This window comes from Coenobita brevimanus, chromosome 99 (genome assembly GCF_032717465.1).
Source record: "Coenobita brevimanus isolate Jiangsu-jjx chromosome 99, ASM3271746v2, whole genome shotgun sequence".
In the NCBI taxonomy this organism is placed as follows: Eukaryota; Metazoa; Arthropoda; class Malacostraca; order Decapoda; family Coenobitidae; genus Coenobita; species Coenobita brevimanus.
The window spans coordinates 20,717,376-20,736,881 of record NC_137052.1 but is presented as its reverse complement, the minus strand read 5'-3'; the positions used below and the strand labels follow the sequence as shown (position 1 = coordinate 20,736,881).

Sequence of the window (19,506 nt, the reverse complement as noted above, 5' to 3'; positions counted from 1 at the left end):
AACAGTAGCTACTACTACTACTACTACTACTACTACTGCTGCTACTACTACTATTACTACTACTACTACTACTACTATTACCACTACTACTACTACTACCACTGCTACTACTACTACTACTACTACTACCACTGCTACTACTACTACTACTACTACCACCACTACCACTACCACTGCTACTACTACTACTACTACTACTACTACCACCACTACCACTACCACTGCTACTACTACTACTACTACTACTACTACTACCACCACGACTACTACTACTACCCGTTTCCAGGTCCTCCTCTTTCTCCTACTATTCTTCCTCCTTGTCCTCGTACTCCTGCCCTTCCTCGTACTCCTGCCCTTCCTCGTACTCCTGCCCTTCTTTCTACACTTACTCCTCTTCCTGCCATTCCTTATACTCCTCCTGTCCTTTCCCCACTCCTACTCCTCCTCCTCTTTCTTCTACGCCTCTTCTACCTCCTCCTCCTCTTTCTTCTACACCTCTTCTACCTCCTCCTCCTCCTCTTTCTTCTACACCTCTTCTACCTCCTCCTCTTCTTTCTTCTACACATCTTCTACCTCCTCCTCCTTCCCTACCTCCTACTCGTCCTCATCTCCTACCTCCTACTTCCCTTTTTCCTCCCCTTCTTCCTTTCCTCCTACTCTTCCTCATCTACCTCCTCCTCCTCTCAGGTTTCTTACTCGAGTCCCCTTCCCCTTCTTCCTCCTATTCCTCGTACTTCTTCTCTTCCTTCTCCCCTCCCTCTTACTCCTCCTCCTTCGACTCTTACCAATTCTATTTCATCTGCCCTTGATACTCCTCCCCTCCCTCCTGCTCTTTCTCCTTCCCTCCCTCCTACTACTTTCACTACATCTTCCCCCTTTCCTCCCACTCCTACTCCGTCCTTCCTCCTCCCCTCCTATTCCTCCCTTCTCCCTCCTGCTATTCCCCTCTTCCTCTTTCAACTCTTTGTCCCACTCTTCCTCTTCTTAATTCTTCCCCTTCCTCCTATTTCTATTCCTCCCCTTCCTCATCCGTCTATCCCCCCCCTCCTCTTCCCCTTTATCCTTCTCTTGTTATTCCCTCTTTCCCCCCCAAGCCTCGTCCTCCTCTTCTCGCCCTTTTTCCTTCTTCCTCTTCTCCTCCTCGCTCCCCTATCCCTGTCCTTCTCCCCTTCCCTCTTCCTCCCATCATCTTTCTCCTGTTGCCCCCCTCCTCTTCACCTTCCCTATGCTCCATCTCTACTTAATTTCCTCTTCTGCCCCTTATCCCTCTCTTTCCTTTTCTCATATCCACCTCCCCTTTGGCTGTATTCTCTCTCGCCCTCTGCCTCTTTATCCTCCTCTTCTTCATTCCCTTTTGCTACATACACCCCTTCCTCTTATACTCCTCCTGCTCTTCCCCAAATCCTTTTCCTCCTGCTCTTCCCCTAATCCTTCTCCTCCTCTTCCCTTCCTCCTCCTCCTGTTCCCCTAATCCTAAACTTCCTGCTCATCCTCTAACCCTCCTGCTGTCCCCCTTCCCTAAATCTCCTTCCACATTATTCCTCCTCATACTCATCGCCCTCGTCATCTTTTCTTTATCTTCATTCTCCTCGAGTCTTCTTTGTGATATTACATATATTACTAGTCTTTCCTCAGTTAATATCTGCAGTGATGCTTTTCCTTTACCGTGACCACCAAATGTTGTTAACCTGTTTTATATGAAAAATAAATACATTAAGTAACACTATTTTATTTAACTCCGTGATGTAATAAGTTAATACGTTTACATCAACCAAATTATACATGGCATGAATAAAACCGGGATGGAGACATTCAAACAGGAAAACATAAGACCCCTTTCCTGAGCAACGAACTGTAGTTCACATTTTTTCTACCAGATGGCAGCACCAGCATTCAAAGTACTGGTGGCGCCATCTACCAGGCTTTTTTTCAGAAGGCCCTCCAAACAGGAAAACATAAGACCCCTTCCCTGAGCAACGAACTGTAGTTCACATTTTTCCCACTAGATGGCAGCACCAGTATTTTCAGCGCGCCTTGAAAGACAGTGCTACCATCTAGTGGGAAAAATGTGAACTACAGTTCGTTGCTCAGGAAAGGGGTCTTATGTTTTTTTGTTGGTAGGGCCTTCTGAAAAAAAGCCTGGTAGATGGCGCCACCAGTACTTTGAATGCTGGTGCTGCCATCTGGTAGAAAAAATGTGAACTACAGTTCGTTGCTCAGCGAAGGGGTCTTATGCTTTCCTGTTTGGAACAACGTTCACACACTTTTAGAGTCTGACCCATACTGTTTATTACAATCGGGGTTAAATAAAATTAGTGCTACGTTATATATTTATTTGATATTTCATATAAAACAGGATAATTAACAATCTTTGGTGTCACGGTAGTTAATGCATCACTGCTAATATTAACTGAGGGAATATCACAAAGATGATGAGGAAAGAACAAAGCTCTAAATAGACAAAGGACGACGATGAGGAAGAATAGTGAAGGACGACGACTAGGGGTGAAGGATTACGGGGAGAGAAGGAGGAGGAGGATAAGGGTGCAGCAAAAGAGGATAAAAAAGATGTGTGTGTGTGAGAGAGAGAGAGAGAGAGGTACACAGTGTCTTTCACAAGATTGTTACCTACAATGTAAACAACAGCCAGTCCCACTGAGGTGTAGGGGTCCAAGGCCAGATTACCGTATTCCAGTACAGTATACATAGGGGTATATGGCAAGCCTAATTCTCTTGACAGCATGAAAACCCCTCTTCACCCCTGAAAACCTAAATAAGGCCCTAACTCTGCCTGGGACATTCTTAACATCACAGCACCAGGGGCTTAATTAGTCTGCTAATGAAACTATAGAAAGCACAATCTCCAATAACAGTGTAAAAAGGGCTATGGTGATTCTAAGTCATTTTGGACATTTTGTTACACTTCATACTTAGCTGATCTACACATTATTCTTCATTAGTGTATTGTATGTAATTGGTGCCTACTACTTTTATATTAACCTAAAACACAAAAATGTTATAGTGCAATAAGCAGATATGTAAGCACCATCCCAGTGTACAGATATCTAGCCTGTCTCAGCACAACCCCACCTCAGCCTGATGATCAGTGGCATATCCTTTGCCAGGTTGAGCTAGAGCCAATCTAGGGATCAACATCCTAACCTTGAACCAGGACTTACTGTTTCCCTTGGTCAGGCTACAGTACCAGTAATTAGATGATGTCCTCCTCTCATAAATGACTGACCCATCCAAACAGGCACACCACTATTAAGAAGTCACATGCTAACAAAGGATGTTTTGGATAGAACACTGTCTCTCATTCCTAGTATTATCATTTTTACATTACCTGGGATATGTTGTTATTGCTGATCAACCCCAATCTGTCTGGCTGGGCAGACCCATCAACCACAGGCAAGCAACTGTCCCAGCAAGACCATCCAGTGCAGTAAACTGATGTTTCCCTGTGGCTGACAGCACCTCACAACAGCAAGGCTCAATGAAAGGGAGGTTTGGTTCCTGGATGGACATTGCATTTTTTTTTTTAATGGAAGTGGGAACCAAAGGCCAAAAGTCTGTATGACTGTTCCCTCCAAGAAAAGAACAAAAACAAGTTAACAGAGAGCCAAATTCAAGATCTGTTTATTTCAAGATGCCCAGACACACTGCGTTTAAAAGACTGGAGGTCGTAGATGGTATGCAGAAAATACAGATGGAGGAAGACAGTTATAAAGCTGACCTGTTGCATACATGATGGAGTGGGAGTAACAGTTAAATCTTGCATTAGAGAGCTGGACAGAAAAGGGATGGGAGTTTGTTGTTAAGTGGGTGCTATGCGCCCACCATAGTGGTGGAGGGATGCAAGCACACGGTTCAGACAAGCATTGACCACTGAAGTAGGAACACAAAAGAGGTAAAGATGTAACAGTGCTGCGAAGAAACGGAGGTTGAAGGAAGCCAATAAGAGGAGGAGAGCAATACTGTGTTCAACATCATATTAATATGTATAGTTTACAGTGGCTAGGGTTCACATGCTTGCACCTGACTCCTTCCCAATATACTTGACATATTGCAGTCCGGTATATCTGGAAGAAACTTTAGTCAAAGCTTAGAAAAACTCTACCTTAATAAAAGCTTCCATGTATCACATGTTTTTGCTAGGTTGGGTTTTCCTGCAATCAGTCCAATATTGTGAAGATGTTTGGTACTTGTTGTTCTTTAAGCTCAGTAAGCTCGCCCCGAAAGCGTGGGGTTCGTTCCAGTCACCGTGCGTTTGGAATGAAGCCGTGTAAGTTTGTATTACTCTTAATTTTGCTCCCTAGACCCACTAAATGTGGTGTTTTGCTGTTATCTGTTATTGGTAATCAACATAAGCACTTTAAGTGATTAGAAGGTTTATGTCATGTTACATCTTACAAATATAGTACTGTACTGCCAGCAAATCTTCAACATACAAATACGTAAACACAAGGCAACTTTCCGACGCCTATCATCGGATATCATATACTGTAAATCAGGTTAACTGGTTACAAAGCTTTATTTAATGCTTTAACTTTATTTAAGTGCCTTAGCTTACAAGTACATACCAGAACAATAAATATTTAACTTACAAATACAGTACTGTGGGAAAAGTCCATCCATCCATCATCCAACCCTATGTTGCCTCACGAGGAGCGTAGGAGCCCGGGGCTAGGAAAGTTAGTCCTGACATTTAAGATGAAAGTGAAACTGTGGAAAAGCAGTACAGCAAATCTTTAACGTACAAATAAAAAAGGGAACATTCTGACGCCTATCTGGTAAACTGGTTATAAGACTTTATTTATTGCTTTAACTTTATTTAACAGTACTTTAACTTTCACATAAACTTACCAGGACAGTAATGTAAATATTTAACATCCTACTATACTCAGGAACATCTCACTCACTGAATATTTTAAGGTGACTGCCCAAGTCATCACATGAATAAAACAAACCGTGCGCGCTGTGCTGATGTTCAAGGGTTTGGCCTTCCAAAGACCCCTCTTGCATAAATTTATAGTTATCGTAATGGTCTTTAATCTTGTGTTGTCTTATAATTATCCCAGCATTTACCGCGTACAATAGCAAGAGCGTTCGGTGTGAAAGCTTTCGGGGTGAGCTTACTCAGCACCAATTCCAGCAGTTATATTTACATTAACATGAAGACTAAACAGATACAGAATTTCACTGGCTGAATAGCATATCAGATAAGGCAATATAAGCATTTTTACTAACATTAGTATGAAAATATTTTATCTGCTTAAAGCTTCCTGTATCATTCATTACTAACACATTATAGATTTGGAATATGTGGTTCCACTTTTACATCAACATAAATTTCTTTCTCATCAGAAACCTGTGACTCACTGTTCCTGAATATAACACAGTGTTTGGTAGTTGTTGACACACACACTCCACTAGTGAGGCACACAAACAGCGTACAACACACTGTCACCTTAGACTCCATATCACAATTATCATTTGATTGTAGAGCAAGAGATATCTCTGTTGTCTCTCCCTGTAGTCTACCTTGTGATGCACTGATGTTGATATTTGTACCTGAAATACAAAAGAAAATGTGAATGAAATAACAAGTCATTCACTGCCAAATCCAGCTCTCTCTAACACCCTGTACTCTAACTACATTGAACTGAAAGAAAATGTCACCAACATCGTAGGTGGTGGCTGATGGTGACCACCATCCACTCACTTGATGTACAGCTGCCTTCTACTATACTACTTTCTTCACTTTTATCATTTTTTTTTTATTTCCCTCATCTTTCCTGTCACTTTTATTACCCTTCTTTCTGCTTCAGGTGACCCTACACTAAATGACAGGCCAAACGGCCTCCTGTAACTAAGGAAACCATTTATTATGCTGGCTGGTAACCACATAACCAAATAATGAGGTGATGCAGGTCCTACTATGGTGTCCTTGTTAACTGGGTAGAACGACACAAGTGCAGCATCCATCCATCCAGGAACCAAGCCTCCACACTCAACCCCATGCCTCGCTGTGGCAAGATGTTGTCTGCCACAAGGAAACATTGGTCCACTGCACAGAATATTTAACCCCAAATATCATAAAGTCTTTACTACACTGAACATAACTGTATGAAGCATGCAGGAATGAAGTAAAGACTATATTAATGGAAAACCGTATTATGCTATGCTAGTCTATTTCTTTGGTCCCTACACCCTGTTGTTGTTGCTGGGGCCCTAGACTCATCTGAAATGTAAACAGTGGTCTGCAGGCACAAGCTGCCTTTCTGCAGTGCACCACTCCTTTCAGGAAATGGGAAAGAAGTTAAGGAATGCTTGTATAACCAGGCAGTTGAGCTGATTACTTATACCAATGCTACCACATGAAGGCAGCCCCCTCTTGCACCTCCTACACCTTGAAGTTTTTTTTTTTTTTTTTTTTTTTTTAAGGAAATTACTGTACCGGGTGGAGGTCCACCTCCACATTCTTGCTTCTTTCAGGTGACTTTTATTACAAACAGGAAGTCATCATCATTCATCATCATACAACCTTACATCAACTCACATGGAGAGTAGGAGCCCATGGCTAGGCAAGGTGGTCCTGACATTTAAGATGAGAGTGACCAGCCTCACTCATCCCTGAGTGGCATTACATGAGCAATAAACCTCAACCATCCCTTGGATATAAACCTACACAGACTCAATCCAGCTGTTGCACCTTAAAATTACCCACTAAACCACCCAGTGCCACAATTTGGTTATACGGTTACCACCCAGTGCAATAAATGGTTTCCTGGTGTGCAGGAAACCATTTGGCTTGTCACTCAGTGTAGAGTCACCCAGAGACAGGAAGAGGAAAGAAAGAAGGAAAGAAAGACAGAAAAGGAAGGAAGGAAGAGAGGAAAGGGCTGTCACTCATAAGTAGCGCTACATCAAGTGAGTGAATAATCCAATAAAGACGATATTCCAGTAAAGACATCACAGTACTGAAGGGGTTAAAAGCAAGACCAGATCAGTTAAAAATACACTACAACAATAAGTGACTGACGTCCCACCAATTGTTGTGACAAACATGAGAGAGAGGGTGTGAAGTGGCATGTGTGTTGGAATGCAGAGGTGAGTGCTGTGGAATGCAGGGGCGAGTAGTGCCCAATGATCAGGGTGTGTGATATTAAAGTTATGCAAAAGACGGCATTAAAAAGTGAAACATCAAAGGTCTCTAGTGACAGACTGGATAATGGTATCTTAAACGGGAAAACCACAATATTATTTCTTAGACAGTAATACCATAACCTTAAATGTTGGTGTGGGGTATGGATGGTATTATGTGCAAGTTCGTGTCAAGTGATAAATAGTATATCTTTTGCAGGAATGACAAAGAAGTGGTATTATGAGATGTAATGTGGAGAGGTAAGGATGGTGTTAATGAGCATACTGATGTAGACTGAAGAATTATGTAGAGAATATGTGCAAAATGCTCTTATGAGGCTTTGTGAAATGTCATGAAAGAGTCAAAAGGTGTGATCTGAAACTTAGTGTTATCCTGGTGTGAAGCCTGGTATCACCCTGGTGTTGTTTTGGTGTGGTTGTATGAGAGGTGGTGTCAAAAAATGGTGTTATGAAAGTAGTGTTGTTCTGTGTGGTGATCTGAGGCTTGGTATTGTATGGTGCGGTGTCAAAGACTGTGGTGGTGGTGGGTGTGGTAGTGTGGTGGTTGTGGTTGTGACAGATGTGTTAGAGAGTTGAGATGTGCAGTGGTGAGTGTATCAGTGTGTAGCTATGCATTGTAGTGTATTAGTGTGTTAAGCTGCATAGTGGTGGGTGTGGCTGAGTGTAGTTATGCATGGTGGTGGGTGTATGAGAGTGTAGTTAACATGGTGGTGGGTGTATGAGAGTGTAGTTAACATGGTGGTGGGTGTATGAGAGTGTAGTTAACATGGTGGTGGGAGTATGAGAGTGTAGTTAACATGGTGGTGAGTGTATGAGAGTGTAGTTAACATAGTGGTGGGTGTATGAGAGTGTAGTTAACATAGTGGTGGGTGTATGAGAGTGTAGTTAACATGGTGGTGGGTGTATGAGAGTGTAGTTAACATGGTGGTGGGTGTATGAGTGTAGTTAACATTGTGGTGGGTGTATGAGAGTGTAGCTAACATGGTGGTGGGTGTATGAGAGTGTAGTTAACATGGTGGTGGGTGTATGAGTGTAGTTAACATGGTGGTGGGTGTAGAAGAGTGTAGTTAACATGGTGGTGGGTGTATGAGAGTGTAGTTAACATGGTGGTGGGTGTATGAGAGTGTAGTTAACATGGTGGTGGGTGTATGAGTGTAGTTAACATGGTGGTGGGTGTATGAGAGTGTAGTTAACATAGTGGTGGGTGTATGGGAGTGTAGTTAACATGGTGGTGGGTGTATGAGAGTGTAGTTAACATGGTGGTGGGTGTATGAGAGTGTAGCTAACATGGTGGTGGGTGTATGAGTGTAGTTAACATGGTGGTGGGTGTATGAGTGTAGTTAACATGGTGGTGGGTGTATGAGTGTAGTTAACATGGTGGTGGGTGTATGAGTGTAGTTAACATGGTGGTGGGTGTATGAGTGTAGTTAACATGGTGGTGGGTGTATGAGAGTGTAGTTAACATGGTGGTGGGTGTAAGAGTGTAGTTAACATGGTGGTGCGTGTATGAGTGTAGTTAACATGGTGGTGCGTGTATGATTGTAGTTAACATAGTGGTGGGTGTATGAGTGTAGTTAACATGGTGGTGCGTGTATGAGAGTGTAGTTAACATGGTGGTGAGTGTATGAGAGTGTAGTTAACATGGTGGTGGGTGTATGAGAGTGTAGTTAACATGGTGGTGTGTGTATGAGTGTAGTTAACATGGTGGTGAGTGTATGAGAGTGTAGTTAACATGGTGGTGGGTGTATGAGAGTGTAGTTAACATGGTGGTGCATGTATGAGTGTAGTTAACATGGTGGTGTGTGCATGAGAGTGTAGTTAACATGGTGGTGCGTGTATGAGTGTAGTTAACATGGTGGTGGGTGTATGAGTGTAGTTAACATGGTGGTGAGTGTATGAGAGTGTAGTTAACATGGTGATGGGTGTATGAGTGTAGTTAACATAGTGGTGGGTGTATGAGTGTAGTTAACATGGTGGTGGGTGTATGAGTGTAGTTAACATGGTGGTGGGTGTATGAGTGTAGTTAACATCTAGGTGGGTGTATGAGTGTAGTTAACATGGTGGTGTGTGCATGAGAGTGTAGTTAACATGGTGGTGCGTGTATGAGAGTGTAGTTAACATAGTGGTGGGTGTATGAGAGTGTAGTTAACATGGTGGTGGGTGTATGAGAGTGTAGTTAACATGGTGGTGGGTGTATGAGAGTGTAGTTAACATGGTGGTGGGTGTATGAGAGTGTAGTTAACATGGTGGTGGGTGTATGAGAGTGTAGTTAACATGGTGGTGGGTGTATGAGAGTGTAGTTAACATGGTGGTGGGTGTATGAGAGTGTAGTTAACATGGTGGTGGGTGTATGAGTGTAGCTAACATGGTGGTGGGTGTATGAGAGTATTGTTAACATGGTGGTGGGTGTATGAGAGTGTAGTTAACATGGTGGTGGGTGTATGAGAGTGTAGTTAACATGGTGGTGGGTGTATGAGAGTGTAGTTAACATTGTGGTGGGTGTATGAGAGTGTAGTTAACATTGTGGTGGGTGTATGAGTGTAGTTAACATGGTGGTGGGTGTATGAGAGTGTAGTTAACATTGTGGTGGGTGTATGAGAGTGTAGTTAACATGGTGGTGGGTGTATGAGAGTATTGTTAACATGGTGGTGGGTGTATGAGAGTGTAGTTAACATTGTGGTGGGTGTATGAGAGTGTAGTTAACATTGTGGTGGGTGTATGAGTGTAGCTAACATTGTGGTGGGTGTATGAGAGTGTAGTTAACATGGTGGTGGGTGTATGAGAGTGTAGTTAACATGGTGGTGGGTGTATGAGAGTGTAGTTAACATTGTGGTGGGTGTATGAGTGTAGCTAACATTGTGGTGGGTGTATGAGAGTGTAGTTAACATGGTGGTGGGTGTATGAGAGTGTAGTTAACATTGTGGTGGGTGTATGAGTGTAGTTAACATGGTGGTGGGTGTATGAGTGTAGTTAACATTGTGGTGGGTGTATGAGAGTGTAGTTAACATGGTGGTGGGTGTATGAGAGTATTGTTAACATGGTGGTGGGTGTATGAGAGTGTAGTTAACATTGTGGTGGGTGTATGAGTGTAGTTAACATGGTGGTGGGTGTATGAGAGTGTAGTTAACATGGTGGTGGGTGTATGAGAGTATTGTTAACATGGTGGTGGGTGTATGAGAGTGTAGTTAACATGGCGGTGGGTGTATGAGAGTGTAGTTAACATGGCGGTGGGTGTATGAGAGTGTAGTTAACATGGTGGTGGGTGTATGAGTGTAGTTAACATGGTGGTGCGTGTATGAGAGTGTAGTTAACATGGTGGTGGGTGTATGAGAGTGTAGTTAACATGGCGGTGGGTGTATGAGTGTAGTTAACATGGTGGTGGGTGTATGAGAGTGTAGTTAACATGGTGGTGGGTGTATGAGTGTAGTTAACATGGTGGTGGGTGTATGAGAGTGTAGTTAACATGGCGGTGGGTGTATGAGTGTAGTTAACATGGTGGTGGGTGTATGAGTGTAGCTAACATGGTGGTGGGTGTATGAGTGTAGTCAACTTGGTGGTGGGTGTATGAGTGTAGCTAACATGGTGGTGGGTGTATGAGAGTATTGTTAACATGGTGGTGGGTGTAGGAGAGTGTACCTAAGTGTAGTCAAGCATGGTGGTGTTGCTCAGCTAACACGCTCCACAGGGTTTGCAACATGCCAGTAACACCCACTTTTATATAATTCATATTAGCTATCACACTGGGGTTCAGCACTAAAACAACATTACCTATTAGCTGCAGTCAATTCACTATCATGTCACTGGGAAAAGGGGATGGCAAACCCTTACAAAACTCTTCCAACCTGCCCGATCCACTGTCAGTTCCCTGGCCTCATCAACCTCCATACCTCGCTCCAACATAATTATTTACCGTATTTATCCACACTCTCAACCAACATGTCTCACACATATTTACTATATTTACCCCACTTCTTGACCTACCAGTCCTCCTCCTACCTTCAAACTTGTTCAGATACACCCTTTTCACCACCCTATTCATATCCATTCTCTCCACATAAGCATATCATCTAAGCACACTGTCTTCAACTCTGGTGTCTACAGACTTCCTTACTTCACATCTTTCATAAATCACATCATTCCTTATTCTATCAATTCTCTGCACTTCACATAAATTCCTCAGTAACTCCATTTCCATTCCTCTTACTCCTGACTTAACATCTTCACGTCTCACACAAGTCCCACACTCATAAACTGCAGCTGACATACTCAAACCTGTTTTGTAAGAAGGCCTTCACAGCACCAGTCCGTTGCCTTCCCCTGCTACTCTGCTTTCTACATCCTTTGCAAATAGTCACTGGCCTGGTAATATAATCCTTATGGTCTATGGCGGTAAGGTCAAATTTATGGGAATAAAGTAAAATCTCAGAGAGGGCAGACGGACCGAAGAGATTAGAGCAGCAAAGTTTAGGCAAAGAATCACATGAGTCAGTTTGGGAGATGAGTGAGAGAAAGACAGTGACAGTCCTCCTTGTTGTGATTATTGCCCCTATTACTGTACAGATTTGCTGTTTTAATCTTTAATGTTACTGTATTATATCTGTTTTAACTATGAAGACTGAGGTATGTCTAAGGAAAGTATACCAGTACATAAACTGAGCTCAGACAGTGTTTTTTGTGGGGAAGTGAGGATATGGTTAACATAACAGCTTTTACCTGTTTATCTATATATATAAAATGGGTTAAAGGGGTGGAGTTATGTGGTGTCCATGTACATGAGAAGCCAGGTTAACACATTCAGTGTACAAATGTGGGGATGACTGTAATTAGTTCAATGCTGTATTTACTGTACTGCATAGTTGTCCCTCTGCCTCCAACAGCTCGGCTTAAAAAAAAGAAAAAAAAATCACTAACCCCTGGTTGCCAAAGTCCACTTGTTCGGAGCCTCTGTGTTGAGTGTGGCACCATCTGGCAGGTGGAGAGTGAGTCTTAGGACAACCCAAGTGTCTCCTCCCTCCTCTCTGACAGGCACTGTGATGGTCACCTGTGCTGCCTCACTGTTGTCATTTAGCAGGTCCTGGCTTGGACTGTCACTCTCATCAACTAGATGCAACTCAAACTAAAAAATAAGTATATAAACAAATAAATAATGACATACATACATAAATGAAATACAATATTACTCATAATCATCATCATCATCTCTTAGTCTTGCTGCTTCCAGACAACGTTACTGAACTTACAGAAAATGTCCGAAAAGTCTCCCCTAAGCAGATTAGTCATCTGAAGATGGTACGAATAATGAAAAATGGCTGCCACCAACCTGTAGTTCATCAGTTACCACAGTATGGAGTATTTCACTGTTTTTACAAAGGAACTCATCCATTTGGAGTTACAATAATACTTACTATCTTTTGTGGGAACAGGAAGTATGGATGTGTAATAAACACAGGTGATCAATTTATAACTATTTTTACTCTTTGAGTGTGATGGCATTCTCAGGAAGCACAACTGAGAGGCCCTGCAACTATTCACACAGACTGCACAGCTACATAACTATGGCCACACCCCATCCCAACCACATCCCAACATGACCTCCACACACACCTAATGAGGCAATCTCTCTTCCTACGCTCTATCTTTTGCATCCCCACCATAGCCATTCAAACCACCCAGAAAGTAAATCAAGCTCTCTCATCCAACCATCTCCCCAGTATAATATCACACACACTCAAACCAAACCTGGACAAAAACAGAGAATTTCAAGAATTACAAGAAGGCAAATTGGGCACAATTCACACCTGACACTGAACATGTGGTACATACTTTCAATGCAGAATATTTCTAAAATGATGACAAAGCAATCACCATCATCAAAACAATTACTACTGCACACAAGCCTAGTGGTAACTTGAAAAATTTTCTTCCTAACTTCTCTCAGTTTTAATAATGTACCTCTGAGATCTCAGCTTGAAACTGCATGACTGTATTATTACCTCTGTAAAAAAGCCATGCACAAAGCTATCTAAAAGTCTAACTGTAAATACCTTAACATGTGCAAAGACAAGCACTTAATAAGCCATGTGAGACTTACTAAGCTGATGGTGTGATTCTGGAGGTTAAGAAGCTTGATAGCATGATTGTTGGTGTCAGCGATGTAAAGACAAGAACCATCAGAGGATGCACATATACCACCTGGTTCATTTAGCTGAAGGGAAAAAAATATGTATCATTAACATTCTTAGGCTCCTATGACTCATTTTCAGGTAAAAAATAAATAAATAATGTAGCTTTAGTTGGAACACACACCAGAGTTCATCATCATCATCGTCATCATCCGGACCTCCTTTCCCACCCTAGGGCAGGGTGAAGAGTAGCAACATCCAGCCAGGTCAAGTTTGCCCAATCCAATGGGCCACACTTCTATTCACTCATCATTTAAGGCCCTGGAATCATGGCTCTATCTGACACCCCCAAACATACACTACATTCTGTAACTTCACATAAACGTATCCGACAGAGTCAATCCGGACACTGTCATGTTAAAAAGGGGTGCCAAATCCCTGATCAAGCACGTCTCCCCACAACATTCATCCAGCCAGCTCGATCTTTTGTCAGTCCCCTAGCCTCACTGACTTCCATACCTCTCTTCCTCACACACTCAACCACCATATCCCTCCACCTTCTCCTTGGCCTACCTTGCCTCCTCCCTCCTTCAAATTCGCTCAGATGTACCTTTTTCACCACTCTATTTTTATCCATTCTCTCCACATGACCATACCATCTCAATGCACTCTCTTCGATTCTGGTGTCCACAGACTTCCTCACTCCACATCTTTCAAGAATCACATTATTTTGTATCCTATCCACTCTCTGTACTCCACATATACTCCTCACCAGTTGCATATCCACTGCTCTCACTCCTGACTTTTCATTTTCATGCCACACCATAGTCTCACATCCATATGTTAAAGTTGGCACTAGCACTCCTTCCTGTAAGCAGCTGCAACACTCGAGCCTGGCTTCTTATCAAGGCCTTCGTAGCACCAGCTACTTTCCTTCCTTGTGTCACTCTACTTTCCACATCACAAGTACATTGTAAAGTCCAGGTCAAGATTCTCACACTCTTACAGGCATTTTCTTTTTTTTTCTTTTTCTTTTTTTCATTTGTTTTTTTTTACCACCAAAGTCCAGGAGCTGCATGAAAATAATTAGCTGATTTTAGCCCTTGGTTTAGCTTGTAGTCCACTGAAAACATCAGCTGTACCATGGCAACCTCACTATGGATATTCATTTAATAGGAGGCAAGGCATCATTTGACTGATTACATTGACTGATTAAAACCATCATCATCAAAACCATCTTAACTGCCTAGTATTTTCAGTTTGTAACCCAATCTGGTATAAGAAACATAGGCATACCTCTGACTCTGATGTATCTGATGCACCTCCAGCCACAGTCGTAACAGTATAGGTCTTGCCTAAAGGATGCACAACCTTGATCTGAATTGGAAATAATGCAAAGAACAATTAATTATAACATTTCTTAATGCTTAAACCCTACTTTTTTGGTGACCACCTTTGAGATGCCACTTCTTCTTGCTTCTGGTTTTCTCTTTTTTATATGTGTGGTCTTAAAGGGTCCCTCTCCACTCCTTGCCACCAAACTCTCTGAGAATATTCCTTTATTTACTTGTTGAAAAGATTAGGAGAAATACACTGAGGTGGTTTGGACATGTGGAGAGAATGGAGAATGAAAGACTGACTAAGAGGGTGTATGTAGGTGAGGTGGAGGGAGGGAGAGGGAGGGGTAGACCGAGGATGAGGTGGAGGGATGGAGTTGAGAGGTATATGAGGGAGGGGGGGTGAGTTGGGGGGAGGGGAGTCAAATGGTGGGTGACAGAGTGACTTGGAGGCGTTTTGTCTGCGGCCACCCTTTGCGGGATTAGGGCGTCGGGCTATAGATAGATAGATAGATAGATACTTGTTACTACTAATTACTTCTTAGATGTTAGAAGTGCTTTTGCATTGGGGACAACCTCATCCAATACAGAGTCTAAGCAGAAACACCATTATGTATATTCCCTTTCTGGTTCACAATTCTCTCCAGTTATTATATTTCTCATGTTCTGCCTTAATTACTTTTTGTCTACAGTCAGTCTGTTTTTGCGTGACAGAATTAGAACACTCCCATAACTTGTATACCTGTACTAAGTTTGTATCTCATGAAATTCAATGAGATTTAGTTATGTAGTATGACTGAGTCACCTTGGCCACTAGTTAAATCAGCCCTGACTCGTTAAATCCCCTCTGACTACAACTGGCCATCATCTATGTTGAAAGAGGTTTAGGGATCACTGTCAAGTTAAAACAAGTGTGTCATGGTCAGTGCTATGCAGCTGATTATCTCCTGAATTACAGCCCAAGATAATCAGCTAGCAACACTTTTCATTTTATCTGCAATGAATTTCTATATTCAGGCCTCAAAATATGCACATGTACGAAAAAACGTTCTCTTGAGAAAGTTTATGTCATCAAGGCCAAAGTTACCCAGGGATGGAGCTGAATGGCAGGAACAATTTGGCCATCAGAAATTTCCATGTAAAAACATTACTTTTGAAACCTTTATGACATTCAGCTGTCTAGCAGAACCATGAACACCCCAACATCTGCAATGGTCACAAGAAGGGATAGGGGACTTCCTTACCAATGACTCCATTTCTATCAATACATGAGAAAAACGGGTTTTTGGCCCAGCAAAAATCGATTCATTTTCTTATTGGCTTCTGAAAAGGTGTTCCACATTTCTCTCAAATTAGGACAAAGTACACTGTGTTGCCATGCCTAAGATGACTGAGGTAATTACCAGAACAATTCTGCTGTATGAAAAATGTTACATAAAACAGACTATCACCTTTCCATGCATAAAGAGCAGTATGAAACATGTTCCTTTGAAAGATACTGATGTATGTGCAATGGATTTCAAGATGAAGTGACATACAACTGCCAATAATGCCTGCGAAGGAAATGGGGCAATCTTCAATCACTGAGTTTTTGGAAGAGGAACATACATTCAGTACAAGAATGAATGATTAGTACAGTACATAACATTACTATAGCTTACCTTATGGTTGTATGAATCTGCCACATAGACTGCCTGGTCAATACACGCTACAGCCAGGGGATGCTGTAGCTTTGCATCAACACCACTGCCATCACAGTCACCATAAGCAAACAGGTCCTGCAAATACCAATGCAAGAAAGCTATTAACACTTTCAGCCTCATGAATGCATCTACAGTATGTGTAGATTGTTTTGTGTGCATTAGGGAGGGGGGGGGGGGAGAAGGAGGAGGAGGAACCTTGAGATGCTAACTCCCTTAGTTTTGATGTTTTGTTGGGGGGATGGGGGGTAGCATTTCATATGGAAAAAATACTGCACTGCATTCCTCAGCTAACTACAATTTCAGTTATAATCATTGGTAACTTGTGGACTTCCACTTTGCATCTACACAATTTCAAACAAAAAAACATTCAACAGAGATCATACTGGACACTGAGATGAAGAGAAGGTACGAAGCAAGAGAAATGGGTGTGGCAGAGGAGGACAGGGTGGGCAGAACATGGTGGAGATGTTGTACTGTACAAGAGTGGCTCACCCTGACTGTAATAAGCTTAAAAGTTCATACGAGATATAAGAATATAGATGATCATTGTCATGCAATATACAGATGTATTCCAAAATATCACCACTGTGCACAACCTCATTTTACACTTAAGAAAAATCATAATGATTTATTGTATACCGAGTCAGTTAAAACATGGGTTCAATGGGGATACATTTTGGCCAAGGGTCACCCACTAAACTACAGTAAGTCTAAAAATAATTTTCCAATTCACTTAAACTGAAAGCTATTTCATTTCACTGTATTTCAGTTGCTGCTTGCCACCAAAAATAAGTCCAAAAATTAGTTTCCATCTCATCTAAGTTGGTAGTTACTTCACTGCAGTTCACATGCTGCTTGAACTCCAACACCACACTATTATTCCATCACTAATAGCCTACTAATATCCACAACTGAACAAATCAAAGGCCATCTTGATACAAACAAAGGACTGTAAGCTTGTGTGTCAGCAATCACAAGAGAAAAAAGTGAGTGTATATTATCGAAAAAGGACCTAACTTTTTGGTCATCGTATAAGTGATTCGTCGCATACCAGTTCATCAAAAAATGAGGGTCTGCTGTACTGACAACTTGGGCAAATGGTACCTCAGCATTATAGAAAGCAATGGAACCTGAATGGGCAATCTTTTTGTGATCTACTGTGGATCTAACTGCAAAAACGACAACATATAACAAGGATTTGCTGTACACTGGTTCAAGCCAACTTACCATGGGATCACGAGCTCCACCCACCACTGCCTTAACAGCACCATCCTTTAGGCTGATTTTCCTCACTGTGGAGCTCTCAGCATCAGCAATGAAGAGCTCTGGGTGTCCTGAGTAGGTAGACAGAGCCAGACCTGAGGGCTGGGCAAAGCCAGCACGCAGGGGGTAGGATGTGTTACGGTTCTCTTCTGCTCCACTGCCTGCCAGCCTCACCACAGTTCCTTTTTTATATGAACTGAAATTGCATCTTTCATTAGATGGCATCTATTTCATTTGCATCAAGCCATTACCAAACACATTTATTCACCTTAAGAGAGAGATCTTGTAGTACAGGGGTTAATGAAGGCTAAGTTACATATAACCTCTCCTGTTGTAAGTCTTTCTTAAGACAAATGAAATAATCCTGTGATAACATGAATAAAACTGAAACACGTAATTGTAATGGAAATAAAGTACATGAGAAAGATGATGGTGGGAGACTCTAAAACAGAGGGTACTGTATTAAGTGCATGTTCCTAATGCTCAATACCACAGTAAGCATAGTTACTATGCACTTTGTAGGGAAACAATAAAATGCTTAATATCATTCAGTCAGTTATGGTACAGCCCTCTGGTTAAGTGATATAGTAGATAAGAGTGAAGATGGCAATAAAGGATTTGTGGATGCAGCTGCACTTGTACAATGGCCCTTGAATACAGATGGAAAATTTGTGATTTCTGATGGTTGAATATACAACACTAGGAATCTGGATGATACAGTAACAGTTTCAGCCAGTCCCATATTACCCTCTTTGAGGTGTTAGGGCCTACAGTTCAGCATCTGAAGTCCAGTACATCTAAGAACAGATAACCAATCAACTTCCCTGATGGCATTTCATGATTGAAAAACCAGTCACCTCATGGGGATTGAACCTATGCAAGGCTGCCAGTCTGCCTGGGCCCAAGTGCAAATACAGACTTGAACATGTGACTGGGAATGGAATAAGACAAACGAGTCTCCTAGATTTGGAAGAGAGGCTTGATAAAACAAAGTCTGGTAACGGTAGTGACAGGAATTTGAAGTTCAAAGTGTATCCATGAAGGGGCATATACAGCACCTGCTGTAACTGGGAATGGTAATGCGCTCATAGATCTTTCTGCTGGAAGATACTGTACCTGACAACTGTAAATATCTTCTAATAGCTTCATTATATTGCATTTATATTAGATTCCAGGTCATCATCATCATCATCATCATCCGGACCTCCTTTCCCACTCCAGGGCAGGGTGAGTGGCAATGTCCAGACAGCCAAAGTTTGCCCAATTCAATGGGTACTTTTATGATACTGCTGCTAAAAATGCCAATAAAACCTTTGTAACATCTAACAACAGTTCTACCAAATACTATGCACTGTACCGTACTACCAGAACTCAACGCTACATCTCCTGTTGCCAGTAATGGTTGTGTAAAAATGGTGTTCACTCAGGATAATGACTCAGATTGTACAGTACCAATTCAATTATTTCATCTTTTTAGCTATAAACTTTTTGAATGGTATTTTTGGGTTGCCTCATAGCCTATGTTCAGTTGTCCTGTATGTCAGGATTTATGGTATATAGGCTACCATAAATAATGATACAACATGAATAAAAACACTTGTCTTTGTTACTTACCTTCCCTTGAGCCACTGGCCATCAGAAAGGAATATTCCCCAGATCTGGTGACACCCAGCCATGGCAACCAACAATAAATTTTCTGCCTGGTCCTGGGGCTGGTTCACACTCCTTGCTAAGCACAAATCCCATGGTGATGATATGGCCTGAATAATTAGACACCATTATACTGCTGCCTGTATAACTACAGACAGCACCAAAACACTGCTTGAATAATTACTAACATCAATGAAGCAATGCCTGAATACCTGCCTACACCATTTGAGCACTGTGTAATTTGACACCATAACTGCTCTGCCT

At 42.0% G+C, this 19,506-nt stretch overlaps 1 protein-coding gene across 1 annotated transcript in view; it reads right to left on the bottom strand.

Moving 5' to 3' along the window:
• Window positions 1-4,568: 4,568 nt before the first annotated feature.
• Window positions 4,569-19,506, bottom strand: part of LOC145414463 (NHL repeat-containing protein 2) — a 34,316-nt gene continuing 19,378 nt past the window's right edge. Inside the window, exons 9-15 of the mRNA XM_080284019.1 lie at window positions 19,207-19,352; window positions 17,557-17,788; window positions 16,288-16,404; window positions 14,586-14,666; window positions 13,259-13,372; window positions 12,079-12,283; window positions 4,569-5,574 (exon numbers count right to left, since the gene is read on the bottom strand). Of these exons, the coding sequence (XP_080140145.1) occupies window positions 5,309-5,574; window positions 12,079-12,283; window positions 13,259-13,372; window positions 14,586-14,666; window positions 16,288-16,404; window positions 17,557-17,788; window positions 19,207-19,352 (1,161 nt within the window). The 3' untranslated portion in view covers window positions 4,569-5,308. The remainder of the gene's footprint in view (window positions 5,575-12,078; window positions 12,284-13,258; window positions 13,373-14,585; window positions 14,667-16,287; window positions 16,405-17,556; window positions 17,789-19,206; window positions 19,353-19,506) is intronic.